This window comes from Nanorana parkeri, unplaced genomic scaffold, assembly GCF_000935625.1.
Source record: "Nanorana parkeri isolate BGI_ZX_2015 unplaced genomic scaffold, ASM93562v1 scaffold59, whole genome shotgun sequence".
Lineage (NCBI taxonomy): Eukaryota > Metazoa > Chordata > Amphibia > Anura > Dicroglossidae > Nanorana > Nanorana parkeri.
Genome location: NW_017306327.1, coordinates 1865586 through 1883244, shown reverse-complemented (window position 1 = coordinate 1883244; position 17659 = coordinate 1865586). Strand labels below are relative to the sequence as shown.

Below are 17659 nucleotides of genomic sequence, written 5' to 3'. Positions count from 1 at the left end.
GGGATGAATGTAGGGCTGCAACAAGTAATCGACTAAGTCGATTATAATCGATGATTGAAAAAGTTGTCAACATTTTCAATCATCGATAAATCCGCTTTCGATTAGTTGTCCCTGTTCACGGCTTCACACACGCCGCGTGCCGCACCTCCTCCCCACCTCACGCTTGTCACTGCCAGACCTGCCCACGCACATCCACGCTCCACATGCCGCACTTCCTACCCACCTCACGCTTGCTGCTGCCAGAACCACCCACCCGCATCCACGCTCCACACGCTGCACCTCCTCCCCGCATCACGCTTGCCGCTGTCAGACCCGCCTACAGTCAGCCCCTGGCCTGACGTCAAGACATGCGTGCGCATGCATGGCAATCTTGGTGATACCTGCCGGCGGCCATCTCGGTGATAAACGCTGGCAGAGAGAGGAGGGGATGTTCACCCGGCGGGATAAGGTATGCCTTATACACTGAAAACAAAGCAAATTGAAATAGCCAATAGTAATGTCCCAATGCTTTTCAATGGGAATTTTTTTAAAAAAAATTTCTATTCTGACATCGCTCGTGTCAGAATAAAGAAAAAAAGACACAGCGGGGTTTCTCTCCTTGGTGGCCGGGAGCAGGAGACTCCCGGGCCGCCAGGGAGAGTTAGAGGTTTGGAGATCAGTGTCCCTCTCTCTAGAGTCAGAGTGAGCTGTGCCCGCCCCATCCCCTGTCTGTCTCTCCAATAAGCACTGCAGGGAGAAGATCATGAACTGAACAATCACCAGTTTGTGATCGCTCAGTTTTCTATCTATGTATAGAGCCGGCACGTGACAACTGCAGTGTCACACGTCAGCTCTAACTGTGGCGATGAGTGTATTTCATGCTCCCCGTAGTTTTCCTTTAATATTTTTATTCATATTTTTATTAAAGAACCTAACCATGAGTCACACCAGTATAATTTATCAAATTACCTGAAAGAAAAAGTTCTGTTGCTGTCCGCAATAAAAACCAATAAGACTCTACGACTTGCTATGGTGTAAGAAGAAGGTTCTTATTTCAGCTTGATAAATGAGGCACCAGAGCTAGGAGGTCCCTCCCCATTGACAAAGTATTTTTAAATTTATATTGAAAGTACTATAGTATTCACTAACTGTTCAGATTTCTTTCTTAATCTTTGAACATTATGTACTCCTTATTATAATGCTTTTCATGTACCCTGTGTTTGAATATATCCTAGTAAGTGTTTTCAAGGGTACAGCTAACTGCTAACAGCTTAAGTTATAAAATAATGTTTCATAAGAAGAAAAAAAAAATGAGTTTATCTGCTTGTACACTGGTATGGCTCATGCACATGAGCACAAGTACAGGCACATTAGAATACAGAGTAAAATAAACCTGTATATGTGGTGCACGGGAGCCCCAACTGCTGCGTTTTTCTGTCCATAGGAATGTTTGGACAGAAAATGCTGTATGTAAATAAAATCCAGTATCAGCAGTTATATGTGCACAAAGGTGGGAGTAAGTTCCAATGGACAGAAAAACACAGATCCATTAAGGAACAGGGTCTAAAAAATAGTACTTCCAAGTATGGAGGAGCATGCTGACTCACTCCATGTGACAGCTTTGGGCCAATCAGTGCTGTCACACCAGGAGCCCATCTCCCTGTGTAAGCTATGACTTTTGTAAATCACAACTTACATAAGACATTTCTTTCCCTCCATGCAGTTATAGAAGTGGCAAAAAAGGGTAAATATATGTGGCTGCAGAGGGTTAAAGTAAAGTAAACCAGTGATTTACCCTGTGTGGGCACACAGCACAGGTTCACGTTAAAGCAAACAGCAAATAACAAATTTCAGTAAATTTTGAGTTATATTTATTACACCTGTGTTTGATTCAACACAACACAATATGTGATATCACATCTGAAATGTGGCATATTGAATGATTATTGAGTGCCTATCATCAGTATGATATGATGAGATCACGTGATTCCACAAAGAGGGGAAATGTGTTTCATGTGTTATAAAGGCATTGGATGCAAGTTTCCCAAGTGTGTGAAAATGTAGTTATTGCACAGCGTGGAGCATTCCAGTGATATTTGTAAAAAGAAATGCCTGTGCTAAAATTGCATAAAGTGCAAATCAAATATAAATGTGTACAACAATATAGTCCCAAAAGTCGAAAGTTGTTCACAGCAGTTTCAGTTATATTGCAGTTATATGCACTGCTCATAATGGGATTCTGGGGAAGTAACTTGCTGAGGATTCTTCCAGACATTATTGTACAATACCATATTAGGCATAATGCTTATCTTTATAAATGGTAAAACGAACTGGAGAAAAAAAAAAGAAAACACTTTAACCTTTCCAATACCATCAGCACCATGGACATATTACAAACTGCTTACATTCACGGTTATCAATGCGTAATTTTACATACATATTCATGGTAAATTATGAAAAAAATTATCTTATATAAAATAATATTTGTATAGAGCTGCTTCATTTTTTAAACTTTAGTAAGTCACTCCTGTAAATAATTACTCTATTAAATGCATTAACTCTAATTTCATTAAAATGTAAAATATTTCACAAAATTGTAAGGGTCGGATGTTAGAAAGCTATCGTTACTTATTATTACTGATCATACAAGTAAAAAAGCCAACAAATAATTGAGATCTCATAAATGTCTAAGACAATTGTGTTCTACAATGTGAACAGAAGATGGAGCTCTTAGTATTCAAGTGCACATCCTTTGTAGACAAATGAATGCGTGTGGGTGGAAGCGGTTGCCAAGGCACTCATGAAAGGCATGGCATATTAACCTTGAGCTCTGAAATTCTGTTGATGAACTGCAGTACTTGAACAGAAGTCTATAGCATGTAGAGGACATTAGTTAGTGGATTACAGTACACCTGCAAGACAAAAACCCTCTGTCTCTATAAAAAGGGACTCTATTCCTTTTCCTCTGAAAAACAGATCCATTAAACAGCTTGAGACTGGTGGGTTGCAAAAGTGAAATATAGCTACATATACAGTACTTCTCCATGCTGCAAAAAAAGGCTCAAAAAAAATACCAAATGCTATGTCAAAGCAAAAACTTGGGCTAGGTGACCGGAAGTATATATACAACTGTATACACAAACATCTGTAGGAAGACTGGTCAGTATGTTCAATAGGTTCATTTTAGTTTATAATCATTTGCCTGTACCTATTTTTCACTAATGCATGTCCTTTTTCACGCAAGTTTAAAATATATGCAATTATGGGTATAATATCCAAATTTTAATTAACGCATGTAAGAATTTATATTTAGTACATACATAACTAATTTTTCTATAACCTAATTCTTTTTATTAGGAGTTTGTTGGGTGGCTGCATTACACACATAGAATACTACCGTCAGGTAAGCAATGTTCTAGTAAATTCTGGCACCTGCGCTGACATAAAATGTCTATGATTAGGTATATGTAGTATGTATGCAGTCAGGATATGTAAATGTCAACAGAATCTTGAAGGTCTTTTGAAGGTCTTTAAAGTGACACTATACTCAGGAGTTAAATCTTAAAAATGAATTCAAGTGTGTTATAAAGCAGCCACACTCAACACTGTAAAAAAAAAAAAAAAATACAGTAATTTTTATCAATCTGGGCCTCCATTTTCAAGTAGTCTGTTATAGAACCTCTGACACTTTTTGGATGTATAAAGGGCTTTTTCAGCATGTCAATACGAAGTTGCTCCTCCTATAGTATGTGTAGAATAGGAGCTTTGGTGACATTAGTGTGCGGGGGCAAATCAGCTGCGTTGTGACTTGCTGAAGAAACTTCTGACTTCTTTGTATCTTTAGACTGCTTTAAAACGGAGGCACAGGTTGATACAAGAAATGGGCCAACTGTAAGTACTTCTTTATTTTTACAGCACTGAATGCGTCTATATCTATTGTTAGGTAGGAACCGTGGCTCTAAGTATTGTACCTCCATTTTTATGGAACAAGGAATAATTTGTTAGCTTTTATCTACTATTATTTTAGCTTATTAAATGTTTAATTATTTGCTGAAATAATAAAATAAACTTGTAAACAATATGTCTACAGCAAGTAGGAAAAGAAACCTGAAAATGTGTGTGTGTGTGCATATGCATGTATGTATATAGAAAACATTTTTATTGTTCTGTATAAGATATTACAATGGTGTTGAATGAGTATATTATATTCCCGACGATCTAATGCATAGACAAGGCAATGTGCCTTATTTTAGGTTTTGTGCACCGCATTCCGATGCACTATAATGCAACACAATATGCTACCTTTATAGAATTAATGAAGTGTTAGGTTTAATAAAGTTAAAAAAAAAAAGAAAAAAGCAAGCACTGTGATTACAATGCATGACAGCACATGAGCACAACTCCAGAGCACTCCAATCTTTACTTCGCAATAAAAATTGGTGATCACTCTCCACCCACCCATTTTCTTCACTCTGTTCATCCAAGATCAGCTTAATTTTGGGTAAAACTTATCAGAGGGAGCTTAGGGTGCTGCCTCCATTGCCTTACATGCCTTTGAGCAATTCTACTTAAAGTGACACTAAACTTAGAAGTTAAATCTTAGAATGCATTCAAGTACCTTATTTGTGTATTACTCGGCTGTAGATCTTCAAATCATCTCTGAATTCATGCTGACACTGTCCTTCTTAACGAAGGATTGGTAGTTTTGTCCCCTGTGGTCTTTGTGCGTGTTGTAAAGTAGTCACCGATCCAAGCTTGCTCCCATGATGGACTACAATCTCATATTTATTTAGCTTATTTGTATTGTAGTCTATCACAGGAGTGAGCTTGAAGTGGTGGCTAGTTTACAACTCACACAGAGATGATTTAAAGGAGAACTATGGGGTCAGGGCTTTTCCCCATAGTTCTCCTAAGGGTAACGGGAGGACACAAACTAGCGTCCTCCCATGACCCAAAGTTCAGTACTGAGACGCCACAGCCGGGACAGATCCTGAGGTCCACCCAGCTGCGTGATTGACAGCTGGCTCTGCCTATCTAGAGGCAGAGCCAGCTGAACCCGCCCCCTCCCCTGTCCATTCTGCCAGTCAGCGCTGGAGGATCAAACAAGGGATGGGGGAAAACCTGCAGGGAGCCGTGAGTGACAGTCACGGCTCTCTGCAGGGATAGATCGAGAAGTGAGCGAGCAACGCTATGTGTTCACTCACTTCCCGATCTATTGAGCCGACGTGTGACAGTTTAATTGTCACAGGTCGGCTAGAACTATGAGGCTGAGTGATTTTCACTCACCTCATAGTTCTCCTTTAAGGATCTACAGCCGAGTGATATGCAAATATGCAAACATTTTTGTTAATAGTTACTTAATTGCATTTTCAAGATTTATCTCCTGAGTTTAGTGTCACTTTACAAAGCAGAAGCAAAATGTCATTATTGTATTTTCCCCAAAAATGAAGGTGCCACATTTGACAGTGTAAGCAACTTAAAGACAGTCAGACCTTAGAGCCCATGTAGACTTCCCTGCTGCAGTATGTTGCATTGCACTGTAAACCACATCGGAAACAGTTAGACCCTAGAGCAGCTGTTCTCAACCTGTAGGTCGCGACCCCATCGGGGGTCGAATGACGATTTGCTAGGTGTCACCAAAAGACATCCCAACTCTCCCGGACGCTCCCAGAGTAAACCTTTCCCTGCTCTGGTTTTTTTTTTTTTCGGAGCAGATTTCACTTTGCCGCCTATTTCACTTTGCAATAGCCAATAGCAAACTACTGTAGCTATTGCACCCGCCCACTGCTGCTGTCAATCAGCAGAAGGGGACCTGAAGTTCTCCATCAGGTCCCCTTCTAGTGATTGACAGCAGCAGGGGGCAGGTGCAATAGCCAGCTTGCTATTGGATATTGCAAATTGAAATAGCCAATAGGAATCTAGCTATGCATTCCTATGCTGTGTTTTTTTTTCTGACTGACGGCGGCCGGCGGCTCCGATGTCTAACAGCTATCTAACAGTAGCAAAATTAAAGCGATGAAGGAGCAACGAAAATAATTTTACTGTTAGGGGTCGCCACAACTCGGGCAATTGTTATCAAAGGGTCGCAGCACTAGAAAGGTTGAGAACCGCTGCCCTAGAGCTTATGTACACTTGATGATTGATGGTTTTTAAGTTATGTACACTTGATGATTTGCGTTGTGATGTGCTGAAATGGAAAAAATGCTGTATGTCCATTTTTTTGTCCATTATGCTGGGTTGGCAGCCCATTCAAAAATGAATGGGCTGCCTTGATGCAACACATGTAAACGTGTGAAACATTGAGGGAAATGTATCAAGACTGGAGCAGACAAAATCTGGAGCAGCTGTGCATGGGGACCAGTCAGCATCTCTCTTTCATTTTCAAATCTTAACTGAACAAATTGAAAAGAGAAGCTGATTGGTTGCTATGGGCAACTGCTCCAGATTCTGTCTGCTCCAGTTTTGATAAATTCCCCCCACTGTGCGTTAACGTGTGTGCATTAATGCAATGAACGAGAATGGCAAAGTGTGACTAAGCCCTTAATAATTGTTTTACAAGTAATATAAGCAATACGCCTTCACTCCACTTCTTTTAGAAAACCTGTGAGATTATGCATTTGACAGCAAAAACTGCTTAGATGTATCATCCTGCCTGTTCCCAAGCAATTTGGAAATTCCAAAGCTACCACTTGCATCTGTATATAAAGCTACATGGAGATTGAAAATAATTGCACAAAAGACTGACTTGATGTTGTTACCTGCAACATTGAAGCAGTACAAATGTTCCAACATGAAAAACGTTACTTAATAACTACCATTGCCTAACTGCTGGTGGGAGAGACATCATGACGATTGCTAAAACCTGAGAATGGATACATAAGCCACACTGCACCCTGGGATCTGCCTTCTCAACAATATACAGGAGTGAAGTGATAGGAAAATGTGTGTCTTCTAGGAACTGCTACTTTTTTAAGAACTTCAAGGGATGATTGAGTAAGAGAAGAGGGACATAGAAAACTCTACTGCTGTTCATTTTTGGCACCACTGCGAGAAGAGTTTCTACCGTTAACATCACATAAAGCATCCATCGTACCACTAGAAGAACCTCTGCATTTAGCAAGCTTTCTATCACAGATATGGAAATAATACAAACCAAAACAGACAATTATAGTGTTCCCAAGAATTCTTCAGATCTGTTCTAGTTATTGCACAAACTGAGCAGCTGGTAGTCAGCGGTATATGGATTTTAGGAAGGATACGATCAGTGCCAGGAAACAACACAGCACCTTTAATCATTTCTCCCATGATGCAACCCACTGACCACATGTCAACTGAAAACAAATAAGAAATTATGAAATGAAGAATCAGGAACAAGGCCACAAAACAATGCACATGAATTCCTTTCATACAGTATGACAACAAACCAAGTGACAGTGAAATGGACTATTTGGGTGTATAACATTTTAAAAAGATGTCGCTATTTATAAGCTTTCTAACTATTTTATTTACAGCGCAGTTGATTTAAAATATTCCTGATTATATTGGGCTGATGGTGACTCAAGTATGCCAATTTTAGTTGTGTTTGTGCTGCCATCTATTTGTCTATCTGCCCTAGTAAATAACAATAATTGTGGTTCTTTATCTAAGAGAAATAGGTGAAGGCCCATCATTTCTAGGCTAGATGTGTGTCACCCACTTCCTGAATCTGCATTAGTAAGACATGCTGTAGTCCTGTGTGAGCACAGGAGCACACAAACAACTTCAAGTAGCTCACTCACACTACTAAAAATTGTACTAATCATGAAATCACACAAGCAGCATGTAGTAGTGATTAATCAAACATGATTACATTGGATGGTGAGTTTTGATTGACTCCTAGAGTTGAAAACCCATTTAACCAGAAATAGGTATTTTAAATTGCATTTGCATGTTAAATGTATCCATGATCATCTATATTCAATGGCTGCTCACAGTGACATATTCATTAAGCTGTTTATTTAAAAAAATCTTAGTTTAGTAAGCTGCCAGATATAATTACATTTGCAGTATCGTTCCTATTGACTTATCAGATTCTATATAAATTTTTAGCGAGAAAAGCTGAGATAGTTCACAGCCGTGAGCATACTGGTAATGGGTAGTGATTCATCATGCTGTGTCTACAAGGCTCAGAAAGATGTTGTGTTCAGAATGCAATTTACATTCATTTCCGGTAATACTGAAGGTGGCTACATACAGTATGTTATGATTGTTATGATAACCAAATAGAAATGAAAGCTTACTGAGCTGCACCTTCTTTATATGTGTGGACCTAAAGTACACTAATTACTTGTAACCCCTAGCACCCTACAAAGTTTACATTTAAAGTAGTTCTTCAACTGAAAATCATTTTGGTTTCTATATTTTAGTGCACTGTACATTATTATTATTATTATTATTATGAACATTAGAGATTATTATGGGTTGATTTATTAAAGGCGTAGAGGCTTTTCAATGTGCAAAGAGTATTTTAACTTTATAAAGTGAATGTTAGCGAATAGGGTGAAGCTATATTCACTTTGAATACCTAATCATGTGTAAGGGACATTAACAAATGATTCAAGGTGACAACAGTATTACTTTATCCATTAACACTCACTTTGTAAAGTGAACATACACTTTGTTAAAGAAGAGCTTCCCCGTACTGCAAGGGTTAAGTGCTTGATGTTAGGTACCCAAAGCAAGCATGGATGCAAAGATCCCCTGCTGATTGGAGCAGTTTGGAATGGATGTTGCCGTTGTGACATCCGTGCCTGTCCATATTTTTCCGCCATCTTATGATGGTGGAAAAAACTGAACCAGACCCATGTTGGTTTATGGGGGACATGTGCCTGTTTACATCAGACTACCCCCGATCTGTCACAATCAGGTCGGCCAAAACGGTACAGTTCTGCTTCGTTTTCTGGACCTGTATGGAGTCAGGGGTAACCTGATGTAAACAGACCCAAGTCTGTTTAAATCCAGCTGATCATAGACCAACATTGGGCTTCTGATCAGATCAGCCTAAGAAACTGACAGGTGGACCAGATCGGACCCATTTGAAGAGGGCTTTATATGAGCCCTTAGACAAAACAAGCACTTAACATTTGCAGTGCGTGGGTAACCCAACTGCAAGGGTAAGTTTTGACTTTTCCTAGAGATCTTCTTTAATTATTAACCAATATTTCTTTAGTAGTCTTTTAGTAAATAAACCCCAATGTTTGCCCTATTAAATAGAGCTCAGTTTGAAAGATATTTATGAGGTTTCCCATAGTAGTGCTTGAGTTACTTCAGTTACCTGCTAAAGGTCTATGAATGAAGATGACACAACACCACCTATTCTGCATTTCTTTTCTATGAGTTATTAATACATTTGTTCACTATGTGAACATTTCATAAGTTTTTATATGAAAGCTGGGGTTTTCCTTTAGCACAGGTAAGCTATTACAAGGAAAAACAGTGCATAATAAGTGTAATGGGTCACTATACTTACCGGGAAAAAATGAGTTTATGTGATAAGTAAAAGTGTCCTCACCTCTACAGAAAAAGATATTTGACATGTATGTATTTTTTGCTGACAGGCCTTTTGTTCTGTGCTAACTGCAGTTTGGACAAAAGGTGACACCAAAATGAGAGATGGTAGTTTTATTGTATGAGATAGATGGACAGGAAGTAAAGTGTGTCTCCCCACCATTTCACCATTACCTTCAATATTATTTGTTTTGATTAATTTTGCCTTTAATTTTGGCATTTCATCCATGATTTCTGTCATTTCTGGTCCATGGTTATTTAAAACCTGGAGCAAATGTATGTATGAGTCAATGTATGAGCAAGAATTTTTTAGGGTCCAGTCATACCTGTAACCTGCATTGGTGTGTTGCAGTGGCATCCAATATGGCACTCCAACGTAATTTTCTGACACACCTGCATTGCAGGTCTGTTGTGATGTGTTGCAATACAAAAAATACTGCAGGTCCAACTTTGGGTCCATTTTGTAGCAATAGGTTGCCTATTCAGATGAATGGGCTGCCTTAAGTACGTTACCATGCGACATAATGTGCTTTACCATGCTTCTGTTAAACCTAATGTAAATGGGTCCTTTTTAGCTGCTGAAAAGCAAGATGGAGTCTTTATGGAAGTTTTGGAAAAGCTTTGGTGCTCACAAAGCTCGATCTTTTGTAAATTTGCTATAGCATTAATTTAACATTAAAAAACTTGTCTGTATTCTCATAAAATCAGTCATGGCCAAAAATATTGGCACCCCTGCATTTTTGTCAGATAATGCACCACTTCGCGCATAAAATTGTTGCACTTGCAAATGCTTAGACATTCCCATGTTAATTTATTTTGTTTGTATTGGCATGACACAAAAAAGTGATGGAAAATAAAGCCAAATCTGACACATTCCAGACAAAACTCCAAAAATGGACTGGACAAAATTATTGGCACCCTCAATTAATATTTGGTAGCACAGCCCTTGGAAAAAATAACTGAAATCAATCACTTCCTGTAACCATCAATTAGTTTCTTACACCTCCCTACAGGAGTTTTGGACCACTCTTCTTTTGCCAACTGTTCCAGATCTCTCATATTGGAAGGGTTCCTTTTCGCAACTGCTGTTTTGAGATCTCTCCACAGGTGCTCTATGGGATTCAGACTTGGACTCATTGCTGGCCAGTCCAGTACACTCCAGTGCTTTGTCTGAAACAATTTCTGGGTGCCTTTTGACGTGTGCTTTGGGTCATTGTCCTGCTGTAAGACCCATGACCTCTGATGGAGACCCAACTTTCTGACACTGGGCCCTACATTGCACCCCAGAATTCTTTGGTAGTCTTCAGATTTCATAATGCCATGCACACAGTCAAGACTTCCAGTGCCTGAAGCAGCATTTTTTTTCTTTAAAGGCTTCAGTTCTTTTTCTGAAAAACATAGAATGATGGCCTTTACCAAAAAGCTGTCATTTTGTTTTGTCTGTCCACAGCACATTCTCCCAAAAGGATTTTGGCTACCTCAGGTAAGTTTTGGCAAACTCCAATCTATGTTTCTGTGTCAGCAGTGGGGTCCTCCTGGGTCTCCTACCATAGCGTCCCTTTTCATTCAGATGGCGATGTATAGTGCGAGCTGACACAGTTGTACCCTGTGCCTGAAGGTCAGCTTGAATTTGTCTGAAAGTTGATTCAGGGTCTTGATCCACTATTTGAACAATCCTTTGTTTCAATCTTTGATCAATTGTTCTCTTTCATCCACATCCAGGGAAATTAGCTACAGTGCCATGGGCTGTATACTTCTTGCCAATGTTGCACCAGTGGACACAGACACATTAAGATCTCTGGAGATGGACTTGTAACCTTGAGATTGTCCATGCAATTTGGAGAAGGTGCCAATCATTTTGTCCAGTCCATTTTTTGAGTTTTGCGTGGAATGTGTCAGATTTGGCATACCAATACAAACAAAAGAAATAAACATGAGAATGCCTAAACATTTGTAATTGCAGCAATTTTCTGCACAAAGTGGTGCTTTATCTGACAGAAATGCAGGGGTGCCAATATTTTTGGCCATGACAGTATAAGTGTAACTCACTTAAATTATATTAGGGGCGTTGCAGGCTATGCAACATAGACATATGTCATGTCAGCAGAGAGCTGGGAAGATCCCAAAATTATTGTTGGAATCCACCCCAGCTGCCTGATTGACAGCTGGCTCTGGCTCCCTAAAGCCAGAGCCAGCTATACCCCTCCTCTGTCTGCCCACAGAGAAAGAAGGGGACAAACCCTGTGGGGGGTACTGACTCAGAGTCACAACTCTCTGCAGGAAATGAACTGATAGCAGAGCAATCAGTGGTGACTTAATCCCTCAGCTCTCAGTATTTAGAGCCGGCATGTGACAGCTGCAGTGTCCCACAATGGCTCTAAGCAGTGCGGACATTATACTTTACTCTCCCTACACTTCTCCTTTAATATACAGGTAATGTTATCTTTTTATCAAGCTATGTTATTAATCTTTTTTTTTTGTCCCGCAATACCATTTCAGCCACAGCAGAATATTTAATAATGAAAAAGGTCCCTTTCAGTTTTTCTTACAGCAGCACTGTTCCATTCACTGAACACTGTTTAACTTATAAAGTCCTGAATATTAATCCTAACCACAAAATTAATTTGCCATAGAAGTAGATGAGAGCTGAGCACATTACAACTTGGAATCAATATTCATAATCCATAATCTCCTGCAAGAGGCAGAAATGTTCAGATTTATGCATTTTTCAGCTCTAATTTGCATACGGTTATTCATGTCACAAAAAGAACATGAACATAACGTGTAATAAGAATATTCCAGAGCATTGTGGAAGTCCATTATTTTTACTATTATGTTTAAACATATTTTTAACTACAATCTAGTGGCTAGCAGAAGTTTAAGAAGTCAAATAAATGTTCGGGTTTTATCCACCAACACTGAACTTTAGAATTGTATTAAAAGTAAACCTTTAAAAAAAAAGATGACAAACATGCAGTTTAAAGGCAGTCGTTTCCTAAAACCTTTATTTGAGCATTGAGTGTCTTGAAGACAACTCTAACTAGTTTTATTTTTCCTGGACACCAGCATCAAAAACTCTCTTCTGATTTTACTGATTCAACTGTCACTGGCTGGTTCGTATGGCTGAGCTTTAGGTCTAGTAAAGAAGTAACTCTCTCTCTGCCAAATGAACCTAGTGGAGAATAACCGTCTATAGCCTGAGCTTCTGGTACCATTCTGCAATTCCCAAAGGCAAGGTGTGCCTGGTTTACTCTTAAACGGATAAATTAAGATAAAGAAAAAACAAAAAAGCGCCAGAGGGGACTGCTCAACCAGTACAAACCAATGTACACATGAATAAAATTAGAATCAAAGTCTGTTTGGAAATAGATGAATTAATAAAAAAATGGTGAATGAGTAAAATAAAAAATACGTTTAAAAACACGTTTAAAAGATGTGTGTCTGTAGGATGCTGCCCCAATATTCACAATTGCGGAGCCTGCCCTTATTTTAAATTAAGATGGTGGGTGCTTCAAACTATTCTCCTCCATACAAAATAAAATAATCTTTTACGAGTAGATGTAATTTTTAATCGTGCTATGGTCATAATAAATGTGCAACAATGTAGATGAATAATGTATTTGTATTGTCTATAGCAACCAGTTATGATTTACATTTTTTTTCAAGAGCAAGTTGAATAACAAAAGGAAGAATCATTCTTACTGTTATGTGCAAATCACCTTCCTTATTTCCACTTTTCATGAGGCCCATTGAATCTATAGTTTGAATGCAATGGGGCACATATATCTAAAGAAAGGTAAAAAAAAAGGATGGCCAAATCTACTAAACATTCTACCTTTTTTGGACAAGATTTTTGGCTGAGTGGTATTGGTTTTTAAAGTTTTCATCTTTACAATCTTGTAGGGAGTTTTCACTGGTACATTTTCTCCTTTGGCTACTCTACCAATTCAATCAGATCCCACCGGTTATGTGGTGGAATTTAAAAGCAGGCATTTAAAAAACGGTTAGGGCAAAAGCACTATTTTCGCTCATTTTTTTTAATCATCACGAGCCCCTTTATCATCATGCCTACCTGGCAGATAATCTGAACAATCACAACTCACATTGTCTTATATTTTGTTAGCATTTCTAAAGGAATACATGACAACATAATTTGCATTACATGCTTTACAGTTGAAAATGAAACAAAAAAAAACGGAATGTCTTGATGATGGTTAAATTATAGCATTAAAAGGAAAACAAGATGAGAGAAACGGCCTTACAATTTCACAGAGTGGAATTTAGAATCAAATGCAAAATAGAACACAAAGTTAAGCCAAGCTGCAAGCATCAATGTCAATAACAAAACATAGCATCGGCAAAGCCATGAGGCCTCCGAGAAATGACATTCGTTTTACTGCTATTAATGTGAATATGTTTTAATTATGCAATGGGAATTTGCAAAACATTTAAAAAAAAAAAACCATACAATTAGGACCACCCAAAATAAAATAAGCAGTGCTTCAACATTGAGGTGTAATGATGGGCGTATTAACATTATCTGTAGTTCTAAAGACTGGTGAGTTTTCATCCTCTAGGTAATTATCTGCTATGACTTATACATACCTTCCAACCTAGCGCTCTTTGACTGTGACTATTACAGGAAAATTAATGAAGCTAGAAGATTGTAGAATGACTGAGATTCTGAGAATGAACAGGAATTACAGTGGAAATACTTTCTGCAACCTGCTGAAGAAGAAAATGTTAGATAGTAATACTATTAATCTAGGACACACTTGCTATAAAAGAAGACGTCCAGTTAAGCTCTCTATTTGCAAAGCCATTCAAGTGTTTCAGAACTCACTGCAGTGAGACTGCAAATGTGTTATTGCTTAATATGAAAGTCCCATAATTGTATTACTCAATAAAAAGCCAATATTGTGCCAATGGAACAGCATATGGAGGGGCCGTTGTACCAACCAAGCCAAATACTAAATCAATACTATGGAGAAACACAATAATATGTGTTACATTCACTAACTTCCAGATGGATGTTAGGAAAATGAAGTAATCACTGACAGGTTATAAAAGACTAGCCTGCTAATACTGCCATGTGCTAAGCTTAACCTACCAGCACATCATGTTTGGGAGAATCACTGATTCAGTCCACTGCTTTCCCATGAAAGGAGCAGGTTACATATACAAGAAATACACAATATTTACCCCATGAGTAATTTATCATTTAGCGTATGAACAGTGTCAGTGTTGATTAGTTCCAAGTTGGCTGTTGATGGGACTGTCCTGCCTTAAGCCAGTTAGTACATTATTTATATTAAAATAAAGCCATCATATGAAATGAGGATAGATAATGAGACTGATGACAATTAATAAGGTGTTATTTGTTTTTTTGTTTTTTTTACCAATGATGATGTGCAGATGTCAGTAAAATACTATATAAGTACAAATTACACCAAGAAAAAGTGTTACATAGTTGTAAGGTTAGTATAAAAGGTGTTAAACAGAAAAGATAAACTCTTCCAGATTTTACCTTTTAAATGCAGAAGGCAAATAGAATGTGTACTTTCCTATCATTGTGCCACATAGTCTATTTAATGTTTCCAACATTAGTTTCAGATCAAAGCATTGTAGTACATGTTTTACTGCAATTCAGAAGGGGAGACCTGAATCAATTTATATGGAGCATGGGGGGTATATGGAGTTGGGGGGGTATGGGTGTTGGTTGATGCTGCTCCTGGTCGTCCGCTGGGACTATTCATCCCGCCCAGCTCTCTAACATCACTGGTTGGCAGGAGCTCCATGGAATGCCATCCAGAGCATCCCACTCAGCTCCCTGGCATCCAATGACGTAAGTGACCTGGGGGCGGGAAGCTGGACAGAGCCTCACAGGTTGCTGAGAGCTCTTAGCAACCTGGGATGCTGTGGCTGCCCCTCTGCCGCCCCTCACACCTGCCGCCCCACCAATGAGATGTCGCCTGAGGCAACCGCCTCAGGCTGTCTCATTATGGGAATGGACCTGGGTACCTAGTGGTATCTCACATGATGGCTCCCATTTAGTGCAGGAGGCAGCAGCTTATTGACTCCCGAAAGAAGGAAGTGGTGATGGTTCTAAGGCAGGCAGTGCGCACAATGCTGCAGAGACGTGCTTTGCCCCAGAAGAAACAAAAAGCACCCTGGTTGAACCAGATAACAGCTGTGCTATCAGGGACAATGGGTCAATGTAGTGTGTATGCACAGGCATGGAAAACTTTACAAAATTACTAAATCAGTTTTTATAATAAATACATATACAGTATAAATCATATGCTTAAGTAATCAGAAAGCCTTAATGAATGTTTGGCATTCACATCAACAGGGTAATTAGCCAAAAGTGAATGAAGACGTTTCTGATATGGTCATATACAGTTCAGAGCTGCTGAAGACCTAATGCTGACCCATGTGAGCCAGAGTAAAAGCATTTGGAGATCTCAATGTTACAATAAACAGACCTATTGTAATACACCTCTCAAATAACCTCTCAAATGCTTCCCAAATGGTTTGAATTTAGGACTGTTAGTTATTTATGCCACTCGACAAAAAGGACATTATCAAGGCTCCATTGGTTGGTAAGCTACCACACAAAATTGCTAAACTACATTAAAGCCTCCTTATATTTTGCCTTCTTTGGCTCCTCCTCTCTCCCCGCATAAACATGCTTTTAACAATTTTGTTTAAAAAAACAAAAAAACCTTTATATTAGTATGTGCTTATCTATGCAACAAAGGCAGATAATGCATGATGGGAGGGGCCAGCAAGATGCTGTATATAGCTTCCTGAAAACATCACAGCACCCTGCCTTAATACTCCTCTCAATAGCTCTAATATTACAGCTGTCTCTTTGGTGTGATTGCAATGCAAATATAAAAATGTCTTGATGGGTGGATGTCAGTCTGAAAGAGTAAGTGTTCCTAGGCAGAATGTGTTTGTATGCAGATGGCCCTAGGTAATGCCCACATGTAATGCTGAGCCTCCATGCTTAAAAAAACCTGTAATCCTATTAATGAAAGGAGCAGGCAAGGAACGGTAAAGCTAGGGGAAAAAAGACTACATGATGCTGGACATATTATCTGATTTACTGCAGCTTCTAATGCACAATGTGAGGAGCTGACAAAGTGCAGTTCAATCAGGCTAAGCAATTTCAGTACAGGAGTTGAGCTTCAATGTTCAACAGCATTACATATTTTATCAAATCTATGATCTGACAATACTGCAAGGGGGCAATTAATATTTGCTTTTTCCTTAAATTGTGAAATATTACTACAGCCCTAACATGCATGTCTGAACCACTTCACAGTGCTGCAGCCTTGCTAATTGTGGCAGCCCTGTAATTAAAGATAACCATGTCTGTGTGTCTGTACATACAAATGAATATATGGCAAAACTGACCTTCCACTAGATACTTTCAATTTAGTTCCTATTCCTACATCCTAAATCTTTTGTAATACTTCAGTAATCCATTGCAACCAATCAGCATTTACTCTGCTGAAATAAGATCTGTACAAAATGAATTCTGATTGGTTGCTATGTGTTACTGCGCTTAACTTAGTTGTCTTTCCTATCCTTCTAGTGACAGTTTGGATATGTTATAAAGAATACTTGGGAATGTTAATCACCAACTGAAGAGATATTCCAGTCCTAAAATGAATCTGAATGATTTCTTTATACATGGACAAAATAATAATTTGATTTATTGGTTAGTTAGGACTTTCTACATAGCTTATGAAACACCATTTAACATTAGAATTAAACTAAGAGGTGTATTGAGAGGAGTCTAAAGTTACTACTTGTAAGGAGTTTTCAGGTGTCCAAAGTGTGATAACAAAAAATGAAAGTGAAAAGGGATTATACATACAGTTCTCATTGTCTCATTTATCATCAACAATTAAAAGGTAACATTCATAATAAAAAGCATATAAAATACATGGTTGTATTCATATTCACATTTACACTTCTGTGGACACCCCATGCCTACTCCCTTCATAGCATAACTAATACAAGCAGCAATAACAATCGCCAGATCATGCAAAATATCGAAAGTTGAAGATGATAGGGAGATATTTGTAATATGTGCCATGGTCTGCTTCCTCAGACCCAGCTG

The 17659-nt window shown here is 38.6% G+C and overlaps 1 protein-coding gene across 5 annotated transcripts in view; it reads right to left on the bottom strand.

The window, feature by feature from the left end:
- The window catches only part of MAPK10 (mitogen-activated protein kinase 10), a 178389-nt gene that overhangs the window by 31080 nt on the left and 129650 nt on the right, over window positions 1-17659 (bottom strand). The window contains exon 8 of one of the 5 annotated variants that reach the window (XM_018576206.1): window positions 7239-7310. The exons of the other annotated variants lie outside the window; for them this stretch is intronic. Within the exon in view, the coding sequence (XP_018431708.1) occupies window positions 7239-7310 (72 nt within the window). The remainder of the gene's footprint in view (window positions 1-7238; window positions 7311-17659) is intronic. 5 annotated transcript variants of the gene reach the window in all.